This window comes from Tamandua tetradactyla, chromosome 1, assembly GCF_023851605.1.
Source record: "Tamandua tetradactyla isolate mTamTet1 chromosome 1, mTamTet1.pri, whole genome shotgun sequence".
NCBI lineage: Eukaryota > Metazoa > Chordata > Mammalia > Pilosa > Myrmecophagidae > Tamandua > Tamandua tetradactyla.
In genome coordinates, this window is record NC_135327.1 from 194,295,982 (window position 1) to 194,320,193 (window position 24,212).

Consider the following 24,212-nt stretch of genomic DNA (forward strand, 5'->3'; position numbering starts at 1 on the left):
TAGGGGCTTTGGGAACTTGGATCATCAGCCTTGAGCCTCACTCTAGGACAAGTGTTGGTATCCTCACACCACAGATTTGAATGGTGGCCTGTGGTGAGGGGTTTCCAGAACTGGCTCCACTCTCAAGGCCCAGCTGCTTGATTAAGAGCTCTGAGCTGGCCCGAGGTTGTCCGACCTGTTGCCTCTCCCTGAGAAGGAGGTCCTTTGGCCAATATCTCTAGCCCTAAGCCTAGACCCTTCCCTTGACCAGTCAAAAGCTTGGATCTGTCTGCTACTGGAGTCCTCACTTTTTGTTCCATTTGCAATCCCTGGAGGTGCTAGAAAGAGGTCAGAGCCAAGATTGGGGACTTAGAGAAAAGGGGTGGAAGAGCCGCTCCCCCTCAGTCCAGGCTTGGTGTGTAACAGGGGTTCAGGTTAAGGATGGGAAGTGCTGTGGTCAAGGCTTTCTTGTGTGCTTTGCCTAGGGTTGTGACTATTTCTGAGGGAATTTGGAGTGAAAAATTAGGTGATTTCTTTTTAAGTAATTTCTAAGACTTAAAATCCTAAGAGCCTATAACTTCCAAGGAGGGCAGGTAAAGGTCAGCAGGGAGTGGGGACCCATGTGGTTTGCTTATGACCAGCAGCACTAGATACTGAAGCTGCCTGGGAGCCTCCAGGCCTGAAGTTCCCTGTACTCTCAGCTTCTCCTCTGCTGCTTTGGCCTCAGGCTCTCTGGGTGAGGCTGCTCACCACCCTTCTCAATGATTCCTTCAGACTGAGCTTTAGATGCTCTGGGGCTGTGTGGTCCCAGAGGCAGCCCAAAGAAACTCCTGACTCTTTCCGTACAAAAGTAGAAAAGCCACTGTCATGGGAAAGTTTGGTTACCATGGGAACCCAATCTATGGCATATCTTGCCCATGAATTTGGGGAACAACCAGAAATGGCCAATTTTTATGTAATAAGCAGTTAGCACAGATATTCTCAAGCCTGGGTTATCTTCTTTTCCCTCTAGAAGCCAGGCCTCAGAAGGGGCAAGATGCCTAATATATGAGTTCAAATGACCTCTGGGGGCCGGATGGGGAGAGAAAAGGTCCTTACAACCCAAGACACTCTCACCCCAGGTTCTTGCTCTGATTTTAGCCAGGACTGATGGAAGCCTTCTTCCCAGGGGCTTGCCTGTATCGCCCACCAAGTCTCCACAGCTGGACCAGCCCCTCCTGGCGCCCACCTCTCCTGTGCTGCCAGTTGTCCCCCAACAGCCACTGTGCCCCTGCGGCAACAGCCTCCAGCAGGAGTTGCACAGCCTCAGTGCTGCCCTCTCCGAGACACTGGGTCGGCTCGCCACGGCCTTGGCAGGCCTGTCTCAGGAGGTGGCCACCATGAAGAGTCAGGTGGACCGGCCTGGAAGGCATATGAGGGGCCTGGCACCAAGGGGGCAGGCTCCACAGCCACGGGCCCTCCCCCGGGGACCTCACTGGGTCAGAGGTCCTGTTCATAGACACCTGCCCTACTGGAGACAGAAGGGCCCTGCCAGGCCCAAACCAAAAGTCCTGCGGGGCCAGGTGGAAGGCTGCAGGGCTGGTGATTCCTCGGGCCTCTCCAAAAGGAAGCGCCACCTGGTGCCCCAGCTGCCTCCAGATGCTCCCCCAGCAGAAGCAACTATAGCCTCAACCATACGTTGTGGACCTGACTCCAGTCCTTCCCAGCAGCCTGACCCCACAGCACCCAGCTGCTGTGCTATGATGAATATGCAACCCCCTCTTGGACACACTGGGGGCTCCCAGAGTCCCCTGTCTTCCTTAGTGCCTGCTGCCTTGTCCCCCCAGATTGCCTCTCCTCCTAAAGCCAGCCAGAAGCAGAACCACTATCTGCAGTAGCTGCACCAAACAGAATCCTCAGTCGGCCCAGGGATTCAAACAGCCCACTGACAGGAGTCCAGAGTCCCCCAGGAGGAAATGTGAAGTAAGCACAAAGACCCAAGGTAGAGGCCCCATGACCAAGTTTTTCATTGATTCAGTACTACTGAGAATACATGAAGTGGCCTAGAAAACCCACATGCCCCAACCCAATCTGCCTCTTCCAGAGAAGGCCATTCCGTCCCTTCGTCTCTATTCCATTTCTGGGCATAAACATGCTGAGAGTTCCACCCTTTGCCCTGATTGCCCCAGACTCCCAGGATGGTGTCTGCTTCAAGGAGGGCCCTGTTGTATAATGTATTCCTCAGCCATGCACCTGGCCCTCTTGGCTCAGGTTCAGTTGAATGCAGCATCTTTCCTCTGTCCTCACTAGTCCTGACAAAGCTAATAGGTGAGTAGTATATGTGTGTGCACATAGCCTGGTACATGGGATGCTTCATGCAGCTTTCAAATGGCCCTGTGACCTTTTTCCTGCCACCTGCCATTCCTGGTCTCAGATGAAGGGCTTAGTTCTTGCCTTACTAGAGTAAATATTTGCCCAGATTTCTTTTTGGGAGAATTCTGCCCCTTGGTCTAAGCTGGATTTACTCATGTGGATTCTAAAATTAAAACAGTTGGTTGCTAAGAGAAAGGCCCTTGGCTTCTATAGAAGGGAGCTAAATGGGAGCCAAGACTGGGGCATGGTTGATTGGATTATGTTGCCAGTGTGGGTGGGGGGAGTAAGTGGTGGGTGCATGCTGCCTCCCCTACTAGTCACTGGAGAGAGAGTTCAGCAATCTGCTGGTAGTTTGGGGGGAAGATAGGCTGGGGAAAGTAATTACTTCTTGGAAAAGATTCCCAAATTACTTCTTGAGAAAGAGTGGCATGCATGTATAAGGGGCTGGGCCAGGCTTCTTGGGTTCATCTTGGGAGAAGAAAGCAGGACCTAGACCCCCTAGGATGTCAGTAGGCCACTTCTGTCCTGGTCACTCTTCAGTCCAACCCCTCAGCAGACTCTTGGTGAGGCCTGGGAGACTCGCCTGCCTGTCCATTTACCTCATCTCCTTCTCCAGGGTCAGATCTTTTAACCCCAATCTTAAGTTCCCATCTGAGTTCCTTTATTGATTTGAGTAATCTTTGGGAACTATCTCTACCCATGTTGCCTAGGAAGGAAAGGCCTTTTATGGGTTACAAATCTAGGGTCCAGTAGCAGAGAACTGGGCATAAGAGAATGGAACCTGGGCTCACAGTTCAACCTAAAATGGGGCCCAGTGAGGGGCTGTATTTGAAGACTGAGTGGTCAGCGCCTTGTGGCAGCTTTGCCCAAGTCTTCACTCACATAAGAGGCATTGGAGACCCAGATGGGACAGGCCAGGCCACCTTGCCCCCGGGCTCAGTGGATCCTAAGCCCTCTTCCCCTCCGCTGCTCCTCTGGGAAGATCAGGCTACTGATGCAGTGTGGAGGGAAGAATGTCTGAGGTAGACAGACTGTCACTAAAAGTGGAATAAGTCCCAACATGACTATCTCTAACACTAATGTTCATAAGATTATGTAAGATGTTTAAAATAAGCAGTTGCTTCATTTTATAGCCATACTTGATACAAAATAAAGAAAAGAAAAAGTTCTTAAAGGCTTTCCATTCCTGAAGAGCACAGAGAGTCAAGCTTCTTTTCATGATACACAGAGGAGCAATGCGAGGCACTTTCAGAGCCAGTAGAGAGTGGTGGAGCACAGACATACAATCAGTACTTGCCTGGCTTGGGTGAGGGCTCCAGGAAGTATGAGGGGGAGAGGAATTCTGTCCCACCCTGCCTGTGTCTCCTCATGTTCCCATCCTGCCTGGGCAGTCCACCCATTGTCTTTTTCTTTTCCCTTCTAAGTAGACACCTGGGGTAAATGGGGGTAGTCTACCATATGCCTTGGAATGGCACTTGAAGGTATTGTGTTTTGTTTTGTTGGTTTTACACATACTAGTTAGCCACAACACAAACTTTAGACAGCAGGCATAAAAAACGAAAAAGCTCAGAGAATTTAAAGAATTTGCTTCCAATTACACAGCTTTTAACTGGCAGAGCTAGGTGTTCTAGTTTGCTAGCTGCCAGAATGCAACACACCAGAGATGGATTGGCTTTTAATAAAAGGGGATTTATTTTGTTAGTTCTCCAACAAAGACAGCTAACTTTCAACTTAGGTTCTTTCTTATGTGGGAAGGCACAGGGTGATCTCTGCTGGCCTTCTCTCCAGGCGTCTGGGTTCCAGCAACTTTCCCCAGGGTAATTTCTTTCTGCATCTTCAAAGGCCTGGGCTGAGCCACGAGTGCTGAGATGAGGTATGCTGACCTGCTTGGGCTGTGCTACATTGAGCTCTCTCATTGAAGCACCAGCCAATTAAATCAAACATTCATTACGGCAAGCACGCCTCTTAGCTGACTACAGATGTAATGAGCAACAGATGAGGTTCACATACCATTGGCTCATGTCCACAGCAACAGAACTAGGTACCTTCACCTGGCCAAGTTGACAACTGAATCTAACTACCACACTAAGAATAGACTCTTGGTCCATTAGTCTCCAGCCTTTGCCTGCTTGTCACAGAGACAAGATTATTCAGGAGTAAGCACAATTTAGGTGGTCCAGACCCAGTTCAATCCTATAGTGAGTTCAAAGTGTTTTGGTTTTTTTTAAGAATGTGAACTTAAAGTAAGAAGATGAATGGTAAGGTGTTGCGTGATCTGCAGCTACATTTATCCCACAGGAATCAGTTTCCTGTCCACTGAAACACAACAAAAGGTCTTTTACAACTGTTATCCAATAAACCTAGAATCAGTGATTTGGTCAAAAATCTTCTGAATGCAATTTACAACTTTGATAATGTCTCCATCTCCTTCCCCTACTTCACAGGGTTGTCCTGAGAAATTGAGGGATCTTTTTGAATTCAAGAGAGTGAGTGGGAAAGTAGGGGCTCTGGCTCAGCTCTGCCCAAGCACCAGGGGTCACTGCAGTCTGGGTACACCCACTGCGTTTTTGGACACTAGCCCATCGAGGGGCTCCTGCCTTTCCATGAGCTCACTTTTAAAAGACTTCAAAGTACTCCATCTGCCATCCTGAGATCACCATAGGACTGAAAAGTATGCAGGTCTGCCCCCAACCCCCAAACACACTCACCATCTCCAGCCAACTCTTGAGAGGTCTGTCTGAGTTTTCTAAGGCTGCTATAACAAATACCACAGACTGGTTAACTTAAGCAAAGGAATTTATCGTCTCAGTTCTGGAGTCTAGAAGTCCAAAATCAAGTGTTAAGCAGGATCATGCTTTCTCTGAAAATTGTAGGGTTCTGGTGGTGGCTTGCTGGCAATCCCTCATTTAGTCTCTGCTTCCATCTAACATCAACTCTCCCCATCTGTCTCCTGCATCCTGTCTTATAAGGACTCCAACCATGTTGGGTCAGGGCCCACCCTGCTTCATTTTGGTCTCATCTCAACTAGGATCTTCAAAGCTCCTGTTTACAAATGAGTTCACGTCCACAGGACCAGGGGTTAGGACTTGAACATATCGTGTCCAGGGCTACACGATTCGATCCATAATAGGGTCCTATGGAAGGGAAACAAGGAAGGAAGAGAAGGGAGTGCAGGTGGAGCACCCCATGATGTCACTGTTTCCCTCCTAAAGGAGCTTGGTAGGCTAATAGACCAGACTTTTACTTTTAACCTTGTATCCTTGTGTTCGAGATGTGTCTCCTGTAGGCAGCTTGTAGTTTCATCCAGTTTAGAAAGCTTTCTGCTTTGTTTGAAGTTCTAAATCTCTTTACTTGTAATATAATTACTGATATATTTCAGTTTAAATATACCATCTTATTTTGTGCCTTATGTTTATCCCATCAGTTTTCAGGTTTCTTTTTCCTTGTATCAACAATTTTTAAAAATATTCCAATTTTCCTTCTTTTTGCCTCAAAATTTAAAGAACTAAGACAAGACACATACCAAATTTACTCACATACTTTGGAGATTTTAGGATACCTTTCTCAGAAATTGATAGACCAAGTAGGAAAAATAAATCAGGAATGATATAGAAGATTTGAACAAGCCAGTTAACAAAATTGACCTAAAAGTATAGAGAACACTGCACCACATAACTAGAGACACAGAATATATTTATAAGTTGACTTTTGCCTATATACTAAGCCTTAGATCAAGTTTAAATGAATTTAAAAGTATTGAAATTATAGAGTACATTCTCCAATCATGCTTTAGCTTTTAAGCTGGAAATGAAAAATAAACATTCTTTCATATTTAAAAAAATGTACTGCTAAATAACCCATTTATCTATGAAGCAACTATAATGGAAATTTAAAATATTTTGAACTGAGCAATAAGAAAGTGCCACATATCAAAACTTGTACCATAAAGCTAAATCAGTACTCAAAACTTTGTAAGTAAAAATGAATATGTCAAAAGGGAAAGGCTGACTCCCTGGGGCGCCACTGTCCCCTGAGAAATTACCCCCAAAGGGCGACTCTGAGAACACTGAAGAGGAACTGGAAGAGGACAACATGAGGCTTTCCAGGGCAGCCTTGACGATTGGGGTCACTTCCTTTATGATCCTGGTTCTTCCTACTGTTTTTGAGATTAAGTTGCAAATGGAGCAACAGCAGCAATTGCAGCAGTGGTAGCTGCTTCTAGCACCTAGCACGGGGCTGTCAGGAAGGCGGGGGTCTCTACCCTCCCTTCCTGGAAAGGTCTAGATTGTTACTGCTATATTTGAGCTGCCTTTGTGGGAGAAATTTGAAATTCTGTAGTGTTTGAACTGCTTATTATTTGTTTTTGTTTTCGTTTTTTTTTTAACCTTGACACATTGATCTCATCTAAACTTAGTGAAAGAAGTCTTCCTACTTTCTCACAGACTCCCAACTTGCCGCTGTGCCCTCCACACTGTCCTGACTCATTTCTTTCCTCACTCTGATACCAGAGTGCAGCCTTCAGACTCTGGCCATCCAATTCTGGCCACCCCACCCCTTTCACTAAATTGCTCCTAAATTAGAAGATCCCTGGCTTTCCCATGGTGTGGGAGGAACTGCTGACCATTAATAGACTTTTCTGTTTTTGTGGGATTTGTATTTTTTGATTTTTGACTGGAGATGTTGGGGAGAAACAGGCACAGAATTTATGAAACAAGCAATGCATCATAACTGCAGTGTGAAACAGCCACTCTGAATCCCTAGGTGTGCTGGGGAGGTGGGAGGGCTGCAGTACCAGCCCTGACCACACGGTGGATGACAGCAGAAGCTCATTTCCTCTGCGCATTTTGGGTGTTAAGACCTTTGTATGTTAAAACAAAAAGCAAAAAAATGGTGCTCGCTTTTTGTATTTAAATATTTAAAATAGCTCCAACAAAAAAAAGGAAAGGCTGAGAACTCGCAAGTTACAAATAGAAGAGCAAAAAAACCCAAAGAAAGTTAAAAGGGCATGAAAAATAAGCAGAAATTAGTGAAGCATATAATAGATATAATCAACAAAGCTAAAAACTGCCTCTTTGGCAAAAATAATAAATTGATTAGCCTGTGGTGAAATTCATCGATAAAAAAAAGAAGGCACAAATAACCAATCTCAGGAATGAAAACGGTGACTTCTCTATAGAAGCTACAGACTACAAAAGAAAAAACGGTAATGGAAACAACTTTTTTACTGAAAATATTAGAATTCAAGTAAATATAAAATTCCTACAAGAATTAACAAACAGGGTGCACGGGTGGTTCAGTGGTAGACTGCTCGCCTTCCATGCGGGAGACCCGGGTTCGATTCCTGGACCATGCACCTAAAAAAAAAAAAAGAACAAACATAACAAATCGAATCAATAAGAAATAGAAAACCTGAATTGTTCCATACCGTTGAAAAATTGCATCTGTGGTCTAATATCTTCCCACAAAGGAAACTACAAACCCAGAGTAGTTCACTGGTGTGTTCTACCACACACATAAGGAGAAAATTATTCTACTAATACATAAACTATCCACAAGTCCAGAGAACAGAAAAATATATAACACTCTGATTCTATGGCAAGCATAACCTTAACACCAAAATTTGAGGACAGTACTCAAAAGGAAAATCAGACTAATTTCAAAAAGTCTCCATAAAAAAAATCCTAAACAAAACATTGGCAAACAGAATTCAGCAATAATATAAAGGAATAAAACATCATTACCAAGTTGGGTTTATCTCTGAGATGCAAGGATGGTTTGACATTTGAAAATCATTAAGGGAACTCAGTAAGAGATTGAAAGAGAAAAATGATACAATCAGTTCAATAGATGCAGAAAGATCAGTAGATATGAGCCAATGTCCATAAATAAAAATGAGAAGAAAATTCCTTAATTCAGTAAAGATTACCTTAAAAAAAAAAAAAGCTGCAATAGCAAACATAACGCTTACTAGTGACACACTGAAGTGTTTTCTCAGATCATGAGAAAGGCAAGGTGGCCCTTTCACATATTTATAGCAGATGTCTTAGCCAGGACACTCAGGCAAGGAAAAGAAAAAAAGGTAGAGAATCCAAAAAGAAAAAAACATAATGGATAAACTACTATAATAAGAATTTATACAGTAACTGACTACAAAACTAGTGTACCAAAACAAGTTGTATGTCATATGCTTAAATTAAAAATTTTCATTTGTATTAACAAAAAACAAGAATCTAGGAATCCACAAAAGATTTAAATGGAGAAAACAGCACTTTTATGATTTCCTTCACTCTTTAATCCTCATAACAACTTAGGTAGGCATTAATACTATACAAAGAAAACTGAAACACCAAAACGATAAACTTGCTCAAGGTCACACAGCTGGTAGAGGCTTGAGAGACTAGTCTGGTTTCAGAACAAAGCGAGACACTAAAATGCACAGAGCAAGGGTTACACTGAAAGCTGTACTTTTAAAGTAGATCCGTTGGAGTCTGAGGCAATTTGGGGAAGAAACAAATGGATTTTAAAAAGATCGCTAGCCTGGGGTGCATGGGTGATTCAGTGGTAGAATGCTCACCTTCCATGTGGGAGACCTGGGTTTGATTCCCGGACTATGCACCAAAAAGAAAAATCACTAACCTGCAGCATTTATTTGTATGTAAATTCATTGAACATTTGCTTCCCCATCCCACCCCCACTGTAAACTCTATGAAGGGGAGCAGATATATATTGTATCTCTGGCAGCAACATTGGGTCAGGACCTAGTAGGGGTTCAGTAAACTTGTACTGAATATATGAATAATGCTATTTGGATTTGCAACACCAGAGAGAAAGGGTGGTGGAATAAATTCATTAAATTTCCCCAGTATTTATTGAACCCTTGGATTCTAAGCTTAACTGTGGCATACAACAGATGTGCCCCATGCTCCATTACAGGGGAAAGAAGATGAAAATCTATTCTTTCCTGATATGGGAGCATCTTTGTTGACCCAGGGGCATTCTCACACTCCTCTAACCCCCCTCCAGTTTAAATTTTAAAAAGTTGTTGGTTTGGTGGTAATCTGGACTTGCATCTTTAAGGCAATGAAGGACAAAGCGCTAGAGCAGTGATTCTTATCCCTTAGTGCATGTTAGGATTCTTGGGAAAGGATTTTATAAAAATCTTATTCAGGCCCCATTTACAAGATTTTCATTCAGTTGGTCTAGACTAGAGCCCAGCATAGGTACCTATTTGTGTGTCAGTCTATCCTCTATCTATCTACCAATCTATCTAAACTTCTTTATTGAAATCTAATGAGTATACAGAAAAGTGCACATATCAATTAGTATATTTGTAAGATTCCAGAAGATTCTAAAGTCAGGTCTATCGAGAGCCATTTAGTTGGAAAACTGTAGAGCAGCCAGAGTTTATCATTAGAGCTTTTCCCACTATTTCCTTTCAGCTTTTTCCTCTGCCTACCACAAAGAGATTCTCCCTCATCTACCCTTAACAGCAACACTTCACATATTAATTTCAAACCGCCTGCTGTCTATGTGCCAGGAACCCCAGCGCAATAGTCACGGCCCCGGGTTTACGGCAGTTTAATCAGGTAACAGTTCACTGTACCCAAATCCTCAGCCTAGGGAGGAAGAAGAGGGTGGGACAGGGAGAGGGACAACAGACCTCTAAAGACAGGCAGGTGGAAATCTTTGCGGGAAGGATTAACATGTGTGGTGTGGAAGGCTCAGAGTCTAGGGATGGGGCTCCTGGCTGAGAATCAGAGCTGACACTTCCCCAATAATAAAATTTGTCTTCTCTGAGTCACAGTCCCTAAGAAAATCTCAGCTAGGGAACCAATAAATTAATCCATTCTGTTAGGTTTATTGCCCCCCCCTCCCAGGAAATATTTGCATTTTACCAGAAACTTTCAATAGATTTTTTTTCAGGCAGTTGGTAGGCAGAATTGGAGAATATTTTTAGCCTCAGATGACTTTTACAGTCTATCAAATCGCACTGGGACTGCTTTCTCGGCTAGACCTAGCATTCACTTGCAGGAACCTACATTTCTGGAATTCCTATTTCGGAGAGGAAGAGCTAGGATTGGGTAGTTTAAGGCCTCGGCACCGTCTCCTGGGAAGGAAAAGCAATTACAATCAAAGCTAGTATCAGTAGAAGGAAAACTGAGAAGCCGTCCATTTGACCCCTGCTATTCCTAAACATCACTTTTAGGGCCACCTCAGAGGAAAGAGTCCAGTGTCTGGCATGTGAAGTCATTGTGTATATCGTTACTGGAGAGGGATGAAGATGTGTCCATTGCCAGGTTTCTCTTCCTAAAGCTGGTGATTCTGCTGCCAGCTCCTTCAGTCACTCCATTGACCACTGAACCAACTCCTGTGCCTTCAAAGCCTCCCCTAGCCACCTCAACTTGGCTTAACAATCTCATCCCTCTCTGCTCTCTCTCATACAACTTACGCTCCAGCCAGGCTTAACTTCCCACTATTCCTTAGGCATATTCTCCCTGCGGAATGCACGCCATGGTTTTCAGATTTTATTTGACAAATTCCAATGAAGTTGCTACCTCCTCCATGATCCCTGCAGTCAGAGGTGACAAGGGTAACAACAACAACAACCAGCATTTATTAAGCACCTACTATGTCCAGGGACAGTGGTAAGAATTTTACAGGCACTTAATCCTCACAACAATCTTAAAAAGCAAAGTTTGTTATCCCTAATTTAAGGGGTTGAAAAACCAAGCATCAGATTGGTTCAGTAGCTTATTCCAAATCAGGAATCTAAGAAGTAGTGGAGCACAGATTCACATCCAGGGGTGACCCTGGCTCCAGTTATGAACTACTACTCTCTAGTGCCTCCTTTCAGTCCATTTATCCTGAAGGTATCATTGCTTCTAAGTAGACTTCTAAGTAGATATTTGCATCCTCTGATCTAAATTCTGGGGTATTACTTTTTTCCTGCATTAAATTTTATTCCTGTTGATTTTCTGGAAGTCATGTAGTGCCAAGGAGTGGCTAGAGAGTACTTGAGCTCTCCCATCATACCCCATCAACACTGTCTCTTGACTACATGGAAGTTATGTGAGTTTGAATCTTGACTCTGTCTTCCACTTTCATATGTTCCTCACTTGGGCTAAATCACCAAGAGCCTGCACATCTCTATAAGGGGCAGTTTTTCTTCTAAATTCCTTTCAACACCTCTTTAGTCCTACTTCCTTGTACTTTCATCACCATAATTCTTCAAAAATAGCCATTCTGCTTTTGCTGTGTCCTCTGTGTTATGGAGCTGTCCCAGTAAATGGAAAGGAATGTCCCAGAACAATCATGTAAGAGGGTCTCGCTGTGCTTTTCTCAGCAACACTGTAGGTGACACCCATGAGCTAATGTTAAAAACAAACATCCAGTTAAGAGCCATCCACCTTCACAGTCTTAGGCTAGCCGAGCGGGTCTGTACTTCTCCACTTCAATAAATGGACACACTCACACTCTCTCTTTCTGTTACATATACTCTCAGGTGTTGTGGTCATATTGTGTCTTCTTTCCAAGGCCACCCTTTGTGAGCATTTTAACTCCTCTCGGATCTGCAGGAATGCTGATGGGAGGAAGTTCCTAGGCAGGAAGGGGATGTATCCAAGTTCAGTCTACTCCAGCAGGCTCCTACTCCCTATAAAATACAGGCCCTTAACCCTAGAAGATCTCCATTTTAGATTAAGAAATTATGGCATTCATCTCAATAAAACTAAATGTACTGTAGAGGACAGACTGTAAGGCGGCCCCCTTATGATCCCCACCTATTGGTTTTCACCCCTTGGCATAATCTCCTCTTGAGTTTGGGTGGGACCTGCAACTCGCTTCTAACCAGTATGGCAAAGGGGACATGACATCACTCCCATGACTGTGTTATATAAGACTCTGTCTTGCTAGCAGAGGTTCTCTTTGCTGACTTAATGAAGCAAGCAGCCCTGTTACCCTCAGGGCAAACAGTTGCATGTGGCCTCCAGGACCATGGGCAGCTTCTAACCAATAACCAGAAAGAGGCTGCGATCCTCAGCTCTAAATTGCATGGAAACAAATTCTCCCAACAACTTAAGTGAGTTTAGATGCAGATTCTTCCACAGTTGATCTTCAGATGAGAATGCAGTTTGGCTGATAACTTCATTGCAGCCTTCTGGGACCCTAAATAGAGGACCCAGCCCAACGAAGGCATACTTCAACTCTTGACCAGCAGAAACTACAAGATAATAAATTTTTGTTGTTTTAAGGCACAGAGGCTTGTGATTATTTTTAGGTAGCAATTGAATAACTTCTCCATTTTGTTAATAAAAAAAACTATTATAAAAATAAGCAAAAATCAAAAGTATAAAGAAAATAAAACTTTCACACAATATCTCACATAACTTGTGTGTTTACTGTGCACCAGCAATTTAATCCTCACAACAACCCAATAAGGTAACTGAGGCTTAGAGACAGTAAATGGCTTTTCTAAAGCCATACAGCTAGCAAAAGAGGTAAAGGATACAAACAATGCCTGTGTGATTTTATAGCCAGAACTTTTAACCCACTGCGCCAGAGATTCTCAGCTCTTTTGTGTTTGAGGTATACTTCCAGAATTCTTGAAGCACGCTTGAATGGATTTTAAGATTTGAAACAACATTAAACAAGCCTGCAAAAAAATATATATATGTACTAACCTTGTGTAAGAATAAATGCAGATCCAGGGTCTAAGGCAGTAAAAAAAAAATTTATAATTGATCCAGTAACATTTTTCTTAACCATGAGGATTTTCAACTACCTCACTTTTTTCAGCATCTCCACTCTGGATGTTATTGGGCAGTTACACTAGCGGTCCTTGGCTGGCTCATATGCATGTGGTCAAATGCGACCTCAAGTGATTCTTTGCAAAGCTGAGTTGCCATCTTGAGGGAGCCAGGCAGGTCAGGGGCACCTTCAGCCACCTCTGGCCTCCAGACAAGTTCTCTGTCACAGCTAACCTCCCTGGAATGATGAGGGGCCCAATAAGAGAAACATCTAATTAAAACTTCTAATCAGGCACATCAGAGAACTCATACTCTGCTTCAGATGCATCCACCACCAGCTCCCCATCCCACACCCAAATTTGACTCGACCTCATCTATGATAATCATTTTACCAGGATTTCTTCCAGCAGGGAATCTGACTTGGAAGCAGGGGAGGCTAGAGAATGGGAGAGCAGTAAAAGGGTCACTGGCTAGCCGGTCTCCCTATTGGGTGCCTACAATGAAAACACATTGAGCTAGGTATCTTGCACTGCAGGTAACCTGTCTTCTACGATTATAAGCAAGATACAGAAGCAAACTGAAACCCATTGTCAACCTACCTTGTGGCAGTCCTTAGATAATGATCTGAAAAATAAGTTTACAGCAAAGGACAATTTGGAGAATATGCACTACTTACAAGAACCACTCAGCAAGAAGCAAAATGGGTGAAGAGACTGCTGAATTCTTACTCCCTCTTGGCCCTTGTTTTGTTGTATTCACCCATTAACTCTTGGTAGGAAGGGTGGAGAAATCAGATTCTCTTGGGGAGTTCAAGGTGGAACAAAGGCCTGTGACCCTGATACTGTTGCTTGCAGAGGTCCCATGGCAGCTCAAGTGTGACTCTCTGTCTCGGCACAACCAGAAAAGGTGAAGCCAAGAGGAGCAGAATGGTCTCCTGGCTGCTGTTCTCATCAAGAGGGCTTGGGGTATTCTGTGCCTTGGGCTGCACAGCCATGCAAGTGCTCGATTCCAATTTTAATACATGCTTATTTTCATTAGACTCTCAGAAATCCTTACAATATGAGTTGGTACAGTTTTCAAATTTGTGGATGAATGAATGCAGAATTAGTGCTTAAATAGTGGGTAGCAAGAACAGCAAAGGGAAAGTCAGGTCTCTACTATGTTGAAGAATAAACGGAGCCCAGCTGATGTGGTACTTCTCCAAGCCAGTTAAGCAATTGTACAGTAGGAGCTTTGCAAAACTGGTATTTTCATGTCCAAAGCCAGACCTCCTCTTAGAGAAAAGCTGGCTAAAAGGCTGGAAACCTGATTTAGGTTTGAATCAAAAGAGAGGAACATTCATTGAGGTGGTGCTGAGATCCATCAGCTCAGAGAATCAGGCAGAAGGCCAAAGGCATTATGGGCATTCATACCAGTCTGAAATTCAGTCACCCCCCACCATTTTAGCTGGGGCATGAACCTCCAGGAGTCTGAGATAATGGGGGAGAAGGCTTTTCTTGGGATGGAGTTGATGGACAGCTTCCTGGACACACCTTTAATGGGTGTCTTGGATAACCCTTCATCCTCCTGGGAGGGACCAACTTGGAGGCAACCTCCAAAGTCATTCTGGAGCCCCTGGGTCTGTCTGGGAATTGCAGCTTAGGCTCTTTCAGGAAGGGAACAACAAGGACTTTTTCCACTGCCCCTGATTTAACTCCCTTTTCTTCCTCTACGTAATCATCAGGATTTCAGAGACTCTCTGGGTTGGGGACTTAAGCCCAGAGTGGGACATCTGGGTCCTTGGATTGAGAGGGTGGGGCATATACTCCCAGTGGTAAGGTCATTCCTCTTTGAAAGCTGGAAGCAAGGAGCACCACTCTTCCAAAGGTGGGCACTCTAATTTGATGGGCCTTCATGTGTATGGCATATCTTTCCCTGGCTGAATTTCTTGACAGCAGTTCTCCAAGCAAGATGCTCTTTACACATCTTGTAGGAAGAAGAGCTATCCCTTCATCAGCTAGGATCACTTTGGGACTCATAAACTCTCTTGCTATGATGAACAAGCTTTGAGCTCATAAGTGAAGACATCAAGGAAAGCAGGACCTCACTGAGGGCTGCAACACTGGGGACTGGTTCACAGGGAACTAGAAGATCATTAGGTATATAAGCTGACATATGATCAGTAGCTGCCACAGGGAGTACAAATTGGATGCTCAGCTTCCTGAAAAGTTCTGGAATAGGTCCTTTCTGTCATTTAAAAATCTGAGATAACAGTAAGTAGACATTAACATTGAAACAGATGATCCAAAAGAAAACTTTGCCATTGGCAGATATTTTCCTAAAGATATGACATGGAGAAAAAAAGTTGTGGTGGATGAAATTCTTCCATTTGGCAATGTGCTTAAAGTAAGGGATGTGATTCTTAACCAAAGTATCAATGTCTTTCAGTCATGTGATTGTTCTCCATATTTAAGGCAAATTGTATCACAACCACATAGAAGCAGGGAGTCCTCTGAGATACAGAATCCTGTCAGGCAGGGCACCTCAGATTTAACTGCCTCCACTTTAGGGGAAGTTTCTCCTCCTCCATTTTTCGCTTGATACTGCCAGAGCCTAGTTCATCAGAAGTCATCTTTCCAAGCCACTGGATATGTGGAGCGATCATTGAGATTGAAGCCTGCCTCACCACCAGCACCATTCTCTCATTTCTGCCTAGAAAAGGCTCCACTTATCACTTTTTATCTCTTTTCCCCTTGTGGCATCATTGCAGGTTTGGACTGGAGGATGGGTTCCGAGAGCAATCTGAGGAAGATGAACTTGTAGGGTCCACTGGCATCACTTTTCCCCCACTTTAGTGGGCAGGAATATGATGATGCTCTGAATATTAGTATTTTGGGGATGGCCACTATCTAGATGTTGGGCAATGTGGGGTGGTTAATAATCTTGACCCCAGCTAGAAAATTGCAAGAATCTGACTTAACACCTCCTTGGAAGCCTGTGCTTGACCAGGCTCCTATTGAGCAGGGGTCTTGTAGGCTCTTCCTTTGCTATTTCACCTGGACCATATTGAACAGGAAGAAGCAAACGCTATCTTCTGAGACTCAGTAGCAACTAGGAACTGGTTTTTTTGATGAATCTATGCCTTATCCTCCACTGGAAATCATGAGAATGGACCCTCTGAACCACAGCTTCCTCTGCCAACACTGATGAGGAGGACTCTTAGGGTGGGCTCTGGACTTCAGCTGCCTCCAACCTGTGGGGGACAAGCCAGGGTCCAGGAGACTGACTCGTGCCACAAGAAACTTATCCAGGTCTCTAGTGGTAAGAAAGGACTAGAGGATCACAGAAGGTGAAAGAATCCTGAGGAGGGGTCAGGGGTAGGGGCCTACTTCATATTTTTAATACTATTTGTATAAGCAAAGAAGAGAATATCACAGTTCTTTTAGTTGCAAGTTTAGAAGCCCAGCTCAACTAACCAAGGCAAAAAGGGAAATGTGTTGAATCCATGAATTCATGGGAAGGCATATCAGTTGGACCCTTCAGGAAGCAGGAAGAGTTGGGAGTGGAGGAGTGGTAAGAGATTTATTGGGAGGGAATTCCTGCAAAGGATAAAAAAGGGAGAAAGCAATATTAGGCAGGGAGGCCCTTCAAACCATGATGCAGATTGACATCTGTGAAAGGCAAGCAAAGAGGAAGGAGGATTATACAGATGGAACCTCGGACCATGATGCAGATCTGACCAATTTTAGCCAACCCAACAGGGAGTCTGAAGCACAGATTGCCTGTTAGAGTTGTTCCACTTTGGACAGAAATAGCCAGGCTTCAGTACTTGCTATGCCGGGTCACTGGTTAGGGACTGCCTGGGAAGAGCATGGCCTCTGCTCAAAAGCAGAGGTGGATCCTGAGGCTCCTCACAGCTAAATGACAAGTTTGGGGGAAGAGAAATTTGAGTAATGCACCTCCGTGGTTGGCACAAAAAGGCAGGGATGAAATTTGGCCTCAGGAATTTCAAGAATCTTGGGCTTATCTGATACCCAGATTTTTCTCCCTCACTCCTTTCTGCTTTTCTCTGTGGTCAGCTTCATTCTCTCACTGAAGACCAACCTCATCCACATCATAGGAAAGGTTCCAAGTTTTATGTTTTATGAAATTTTCTCCCTAGCAGGGTATGACTTTCACATTTTCTTGTCCAAAGTTGAAAATCCTGGGGAAGAGCTCTAACTGGCCCAACTTCGATCCCCACTCCTGGACAAATCAGCGGGTGCCAGCAGACAGAATCATGAAATGTCCAACCCAGCCCATGTTGATGAAACAGGAGGACTGAGGGGATGCTTTTTCCTGTCCTGCAGGTCTCCTCTCAATGTCTGTGAGACATCTTCTCTCTCTGGGTTCAGGCTCTTTCAGTATTTGTTGGTCCTTGCTTGGCATCTCCTGGGGCATTTCTGTCTCCGAGCGTCTGTGCTTTCTCTAAAATGTCTCCCTCCTAAAGGACTTCAGTAAGCGGATTAAAGACCCACCTTAAATGGGTAGGGTCACATTTCCATGGAAATAACCTAATCAAAAAGTCCCACCCAACAATAGGCCTATCCCCACAGATTGGTTTGAAAGAACATGGCTTTTCTTGGGTACATAGCAGTTTCAAACCAACACAACACCCATGAGGGAAAAAGTCAATATCCAGAATTTTGCCACACAGAGGACACAAGTGGCAGATTATGACAGTACCAGTCAAATTAGATCTCCCCCCTTTAACTCCCCCCTCCCTCCGCACCCATATCCTGCCATTTGGGGGAGGGGAAACTGGAGCACAGGAAGTAAGGAGGATGAGTAGAAGAAAAAGATGGAAAAACATTGAGAACTGTGCCTCCTTTCCCATCAGTCTACCAGAAGCCTAGATCAGCCCTAAATGGAATTGGGGAGAAGTTTTAAAGTAGAAAAGATATTGAAGCTTGGCTTTAGATTGGGCTGGACTTTTAAATAACTGAAAATGAGATCATTCAAGCATCCAAGATTTATTAGGATTGATCTAAAGATTGTCCAGGAATTGGTGTGAAAGATTGTTTAAAGTCATGAAAGTTTGAAGTGATTTTTCAGTTGTGTAACAACTGATACAGTGAAGAAGACAAACCTGACAGAATGCATTTGAATATGACAATGGAAGAAAAAAATAAGGTTGCTTCCTGCTTGCAATATGCTGAGTCCAGCTCATTTAATTCACCATTTACATTTGCAGAGAGCAGATCAATACACTGATATTGGATAAATACTAGAGTTTTTTCCCCAGGTATCCTCAAGTGCCTAAGTACCTACTTGACATAGGTAATTTGCATTTCTGGGAATCTCCCCTTGTCCCGATGAGCAGTGTTCCCTTTAGAACATCCCCTTGCAGAGCTGCTGAAGAATCAGAAGGCAGCTCTTTAAACCTGGCCAGTGGTGAGAGCCCCAGCCCCAAGAAGGCCGCTGCCTCTCTGCCCTGAGCTCAGGCCTGTGACCTTGACTGGGAATAGAAGTGTAGGCGAGGGGTGAGCTACAGCTCTGCTTTGTTTCCTTCCTGAAACAAAGCAGAACAAAGCAAAATGAGACATAAGGGTGTGCAGGCTGTACTGCTGCAGCTGCGAAATGAAAGGCTTCTAATTAGACTGTTTTACATAGACCAGGGGGTATAACTCATGACTATACTGTTTGAGTGCAGATCATGGGATTTCTGGTTCCAACCCCGTTATGCCCTGCTAGATTTATAACCAGGCCTCCAGGCCTAGCTTGGGCAGGTGTGCTTTGCTGACTTTGACTGAGGGGCCAGTGGGAGGAAAGGTTCCTTTGGGCTAATTGTGAAAACCCAGATCTGGTCCCAGAACTTGATTCCACTTTGGTTCTGGGTTTTAAAATCCCATCCATCCAAGCCTACAGAACAGGACGCAGAGCTAGGGTGTTTCCTCTAGCCTCACAACTGCTTCCAAGTTGGCTTCAGGCTACTTCCTGTGTGGGGAAAGCTCAGGCTCAAGGTCATAAGGAGACCGGAAATCTGCCAGCAGGACCTGCTTCTGGTAAAATGTTTCTTTTATCTTCCCTTCCCTTCCCGCCTTTTAGTTCCTGTGTGAGCCACTCTCCTTTTCCAGGCATCAGTTCTTTCATACGTAAAATGAGGAGTTAGAATGGGTCATGGAGTGGAGGTTCTTAAAACCAGCTTCTGGGACTGAGGGAACTCACAGATGGACTTAAGTGGGGTCCACATACTCCCTAAAATTATATGCTAATGATTGTGACGATGCACATTTTTCTGGGGAGAGCTTTAAACATCATAAAAAGCTATTAGTGGTCTAAAAGAGGGTTAGAAACTACTGGTCTAGAAAATTCCAAAGGCCTCCTCCAACACTTAATAATCTTGCTTTCCCTTTCTGTACCCTCACCCCAATTGTGGCACTGTTCTCTCTTTTTAGTCTGTGTAACTATCTTCTTATCTAATAATGTGTACTCTGTGAGCTTCCAAACAGGATTTGCAGGTTGTGGCTTTGTTGTTGTTATTTTTTTTTTTTTGGCATGGGCAGGCTCCAGGAATTGAACCCTGGTCTCCAGTATGGCAGGTGAGAATTCTGCCACTGTTGCACGGCCCACAAAGAAAAGTTTTTGTTTGTTTGTTTGTTTGATTTTGTTTTGCTTTTCTTTTGGCATGTGCAGACTCTGGGAATCGAACCCGGGTCTCCCACATTGCAAACGAGAGTTCTACCACTGAACTACCCTTGCACTGCCCCCCAAACAGGATTTGAACTAATCACCCATAAAAGCTAACTATTACAATAAGGCTGCTGAAATAGAGGAGAAAATGTAAAATATGTGAAATAAATCAGCCATCTAACTCATACAGTTGCATTTGAACAGTAAATCTAGCCGTAAGTGTTCTGGAAGCCAAGGAAAGAAATGGATTGTTAACTGATCATCTCTCTGTGATTTGTGCTTTTGGTGTTACCATGACTCGGTTCAAAGCTATAACTTTGAAAAGGTGTGTTCTAGTTTGCTAGCTGCTGGAATGCAATATACCAGAAATGGAATGGCTTTTAACAAGGGGAATTTAATGAGTTGCTAGTTTACAGTTCTAAGGCCGAGAAAATGTCCCAATTAAAACAAGTCTACAGAAATGTCCAATCAAAGGCATCCAGGGAAAGATACCTTGGTTCAAGAAGGCTGATGAAGTTCAGGGTTTCTCTCTCAGCTGGAAAGGCACATGGTGAACACAGTCACGGTTTCTCTCTCGGCTGGAAGGGCACATGGCAAGCAAGGCATCATCTGCTACTTTCTCTCCTGGCTTCCTGTTTCATGAAGCTCCCCGGGAGGCCTTTTCCTTCATCTCCAAAGGTCGCTGGCTTGCGGACTCTGCTTTGTAGTGCTGCAGCATTCTCTGCTCTCTCTGAATCTCTCATTCTCCAAAATGTTTCCTCTTTTATAGAACTTCAGAAACTAATCAAGACCCACTCAAATGGGTGGAGACATGTCATCCCCTAATCCAGTTTAACAAACATTCTTAACCAAATCACATCAACCAGGGAGATGATCTCATTACAGTTTCAAACATACAGTATTGAATAGAGATTATTCTACCTTTACGAAATGGGATTTATATTAAAACATGGCTTTCTTAGGGGGCATATATCCTTTCAAACCAGCACAAGGTGGTATGTTAGGCCTAAGTCTCCCTCAGAGAGATTTTGAAATGGATGAACCTTCTAAAGGCTGTTCATCCACCTTATGCAATTCAACCAATGTGTATTGAGCACTTGAATATACCAGGCATGGAGCCAGAAAAAGATACAACCCTGCCCTCAAGATGCTTCCAGTCCAGCTGGGAGATGAGACTCTTATACATAGAAAGCCTCAGTCTTTCTGAATTGGAGTTTCCAGTCAGTTTCATTATCTGTGAAATAAGGACAATAATTTCCAAGTCAGAGGGGCTTTATGAGAATTGGATAAGAGCCTAGGGCACTATTAGCACTCAATACATTTTACAGATATGCAAACACAACCGCCAACTGAAGATGGCATCTGATAAACTGACAATCAGTGGGAGTAGGAGCACTTAAAAGAGAAAGAGAACCCCATGGGCTGTGGCTGTCAGTTAAGGCCTCCCAGCTGTGGTGGCTCCTATTTGGGCTGGAAAAATGGGAGAAGTTTTCTAGGAGGAGTCACAGTGGAGAGGGCATTTCATCATGGGGAAACCAAATGAAGCCAGGTACAGAGGTGGGAAATAACATAGTATGCTTAGGAGACAGGAAAAGATCCTCTTGGTGCGAGGGAAGGTTTGTGCCCAAGAAGTTGGGGTAATAAATTTAAAAAGGCTGGTTGGGGGCCAACTACAGAGGGCCTGGTGACATGACAGACACTGTGCTAGGTGCCAGGGAAGCTCTGATTCCATAGGAGACAAATCCATACACGGCATAATATGGCACCAATGTGTTAATCGCCAAGGAGTGTGGCTATTCAGATGTAGGGATATGTTTAGGTTATAGGAAACAAATGTAAGTTTCCAAGCAGGAGAATAACAAGCTAAAAGAAAGGCTGATCTAACAGTAGGAGGGTAAGTTAGAAAGTGGCAATTGCTGGGGGAGAAGCTGGAAACAGGAGACCTGTTAGGAGAATGGATAAATAGGCCTGGTAATCCACAAGCCTGAACCAGGGTTATGTGCAGCATGGGATGCTCTGTAGATGCGAGATCCACTGTCTAGGAGAAGAAAGACCCTTAGAGCCCAGCCCACTGTAGAGAAGCTTAGTCTCACCCACTCTCCTACCAGCAAATACAGCCCTTTGGGAGGAAGCTGAGGGGCTCATGGGCGAAGCCACCGAGGGTCTGAACACCCTCCACTGAGACTTTGAGAAGAAATCCTAGTAAGAGAAAGAGGACCCTGAGCTAAGCAGTGTCTTGCTGGGCTGGAGAGGAGCTCCAGGTCTGGCTTCTGGTGAGCTTGAAATAGAATCCAATTTGCTATGCCCTTAATGGTGTTACATAATGACATTACGTAAGCAGATTATATAAATCAAAGTCCTGATAGTGACCAAGAACTTCCTCTGCCCTGAGGCTGACCTAATGCTAAACTTGAAGGCTCTGTCCTTTGTAGAGGCCAGTTGGGGAAAGCCTCCTCTCAAACCCTCTGGGGCAGCCTTCTCTGATTGGGTGACCCCTAAGCATCGTCCCCCTCCAGTGCTGCTTCTCCATGGTGTCGTCTCAGCACAACACTCAGCCGGTCTTTCCCCAAAGAACCGCTTCTGGAACTACAGGATGGCCGTCATCTACCACATGGTGTGAATTCTAGTCATTTAACTTCTTTGGGGGGTTTTTTACCTCCCATTGTGAAGTGAAAGACTTGTCTCTGGTTAAAGAAATCTCAAGGCTCAATAAGTGAGTGGGGAGATTTTTGAGTTTGGTGGGAAAGGGGAGTGGTCTCCCCCAGGCCCTTGGAACCACATTCCTCCCAGATGGCAATTCACCCTACTGTGCACCCAGACGCAGACTTCCCCACAACTTCCAGGAAGGTGCTTTAGTCCCATGAGTCCCCCCAGACTTCCACTATCAGATGCCATTTTCCTTATGCAGCCAAGCATGTCCTCTGTCCATGCTCCTCCTAGCCTCTTCTCGCTTCTGTCCTCCCACCTCCTCTCCCCCCAGGAGCACTCCCAGTCCTCAAACCCGCCTCTCTCAACTCTTCAGCGCCCATTCAGACCTGCTCACCCTCAGAGGCAAATCACCCCTGGGTGGCTATTTCCTCCATCTTATGTCTCTTCACAAATAAATTCTCTCTCTCTCTCTCCATCCTTTCCTCTGAGTTCACAGAAACACAAAACCAAACACTCATGGTTGATGGAAAAAAGCTCAGTTGCCCTTCAGTCTACCGAAGCCGACTGTGCTTTTTCATTGTTACTGGCATTTTCTGTTACAAAAGTAAGTAAACGTAAATTAAGAAACATTGCAGAATAAAGTAACACAAAGCAAAATTTTTCTTATAACTTTTCAATTTTTTGAATGCTACATCCCCTAATTTTTCAGTTTATCACAGAAGAGGGCAGTGTAAGGCACCTGGAGACTCCAGGTACACCTCTGCTGGCTTTTGATCAAAATTGTGCTGGCTCCTACCATATCCCTCATCCATTTAGCTAGCTCCATCTCAATGCCAGAGCCTTAATTTCCATCTCTCCTCCTCCAGCTTCCACACACTATCTCATTAAGGTGCCTTTGATGAAAGAGTCAGACAGGGCTGTGTCTGCCCTCCCCTCTGTGTGTATGTGAGTGTTTGATTTGGTGCCAGGCAGGAAGGGTTGGCAAGTCAGGGCAGGGGAACTTTCAGGCAATTCTCAAAACCAGGGTCTAAAGATGGGCTTCCTGGGCCATGTCACTAAAGTCTATGACACACAGGTTCTTTTCCCAGATTCCTACCTAGCTGTTGAACTGACACATCCTGCAATTCTGTTGCATTCCTTCCACCCTTCCTTCTAGCTCTCTCTCTCAGCCCCTGGCCTGTCTGAGCAGTTTCTTCTGTCCTGCATATCACTGCCGTCATTCACCTTTTCCTGATGCTGTGACTCAGGATGTCACAATATATATTTATTATGAAAACTAAGCTTCATCCTGTCCAACAATACTCAGGATCGTTTAAAATTAATTTGATGAATCTAATTTATTATTAATTTAAAAGCAAGGCTGGCATCTACATCTCCCCATGGACTCCTGAGCCACTTCCTTAGGGTGACTCCATAAAACACAATCAGTCTTAGGAAGGGAACATTGTTCGGTTGTTGTTTTTTTAAAGGAAGAAAATTTTATATTTTTTTCTGTGATTTGCATATTTTTTAATATTTATTTTTATTGATATATATTATATATTCACATACCATGTAATCATCTAAAGTGCACAACTGATGCTTCAGATCACCATATATCTATCACAATCGACTTTTTTTCTTTTTCATGAAAAACAACATATACACAAAAAAGCAACTTCAAACCACATTGTACAATTAGTTGCAGAACAGATTTCAGAGTTTGGTATGGGTCACAATTCCACAACTTTAGGTTTTCACTTCTAGCTGCTCTAAGATACTGGCGACTAAAAGAAATATAAAAGAAATATGATCCAGCAATCATGCTCATTTGTTAAACCCTACCTTCTCTGTATA

At 44.1% G+C, this 24,212-nt stretch overlaps 1 protein-coding gene across 1 annotated transcript in view; it reads left to right on the forward strand.

The window, feature by feature from the left end:
• KRABD3 (KRAB domain containing 3) overlaps positions 1 to 7,703 on the forward strand; it is a 34,979-nt gene extending 27,276 nt beyond the window's left edge. Inside the window, exon 18 of the mRNA XM_077149277.1 lies at positions 1,120 to 7,703. Within this exon, the coding sequence (XP_077005392.1) occupies positions 1,120 to 1,856 (737 nt within the window). The 3' untranslated portion in view covers positions 1,857 to 7,703. The remainder of the gene's footprint in view (positions 1 to 1,119) is intronic.
• Positions 7,704 to 24,212: the final 16,509 nt, after the last annotated feature.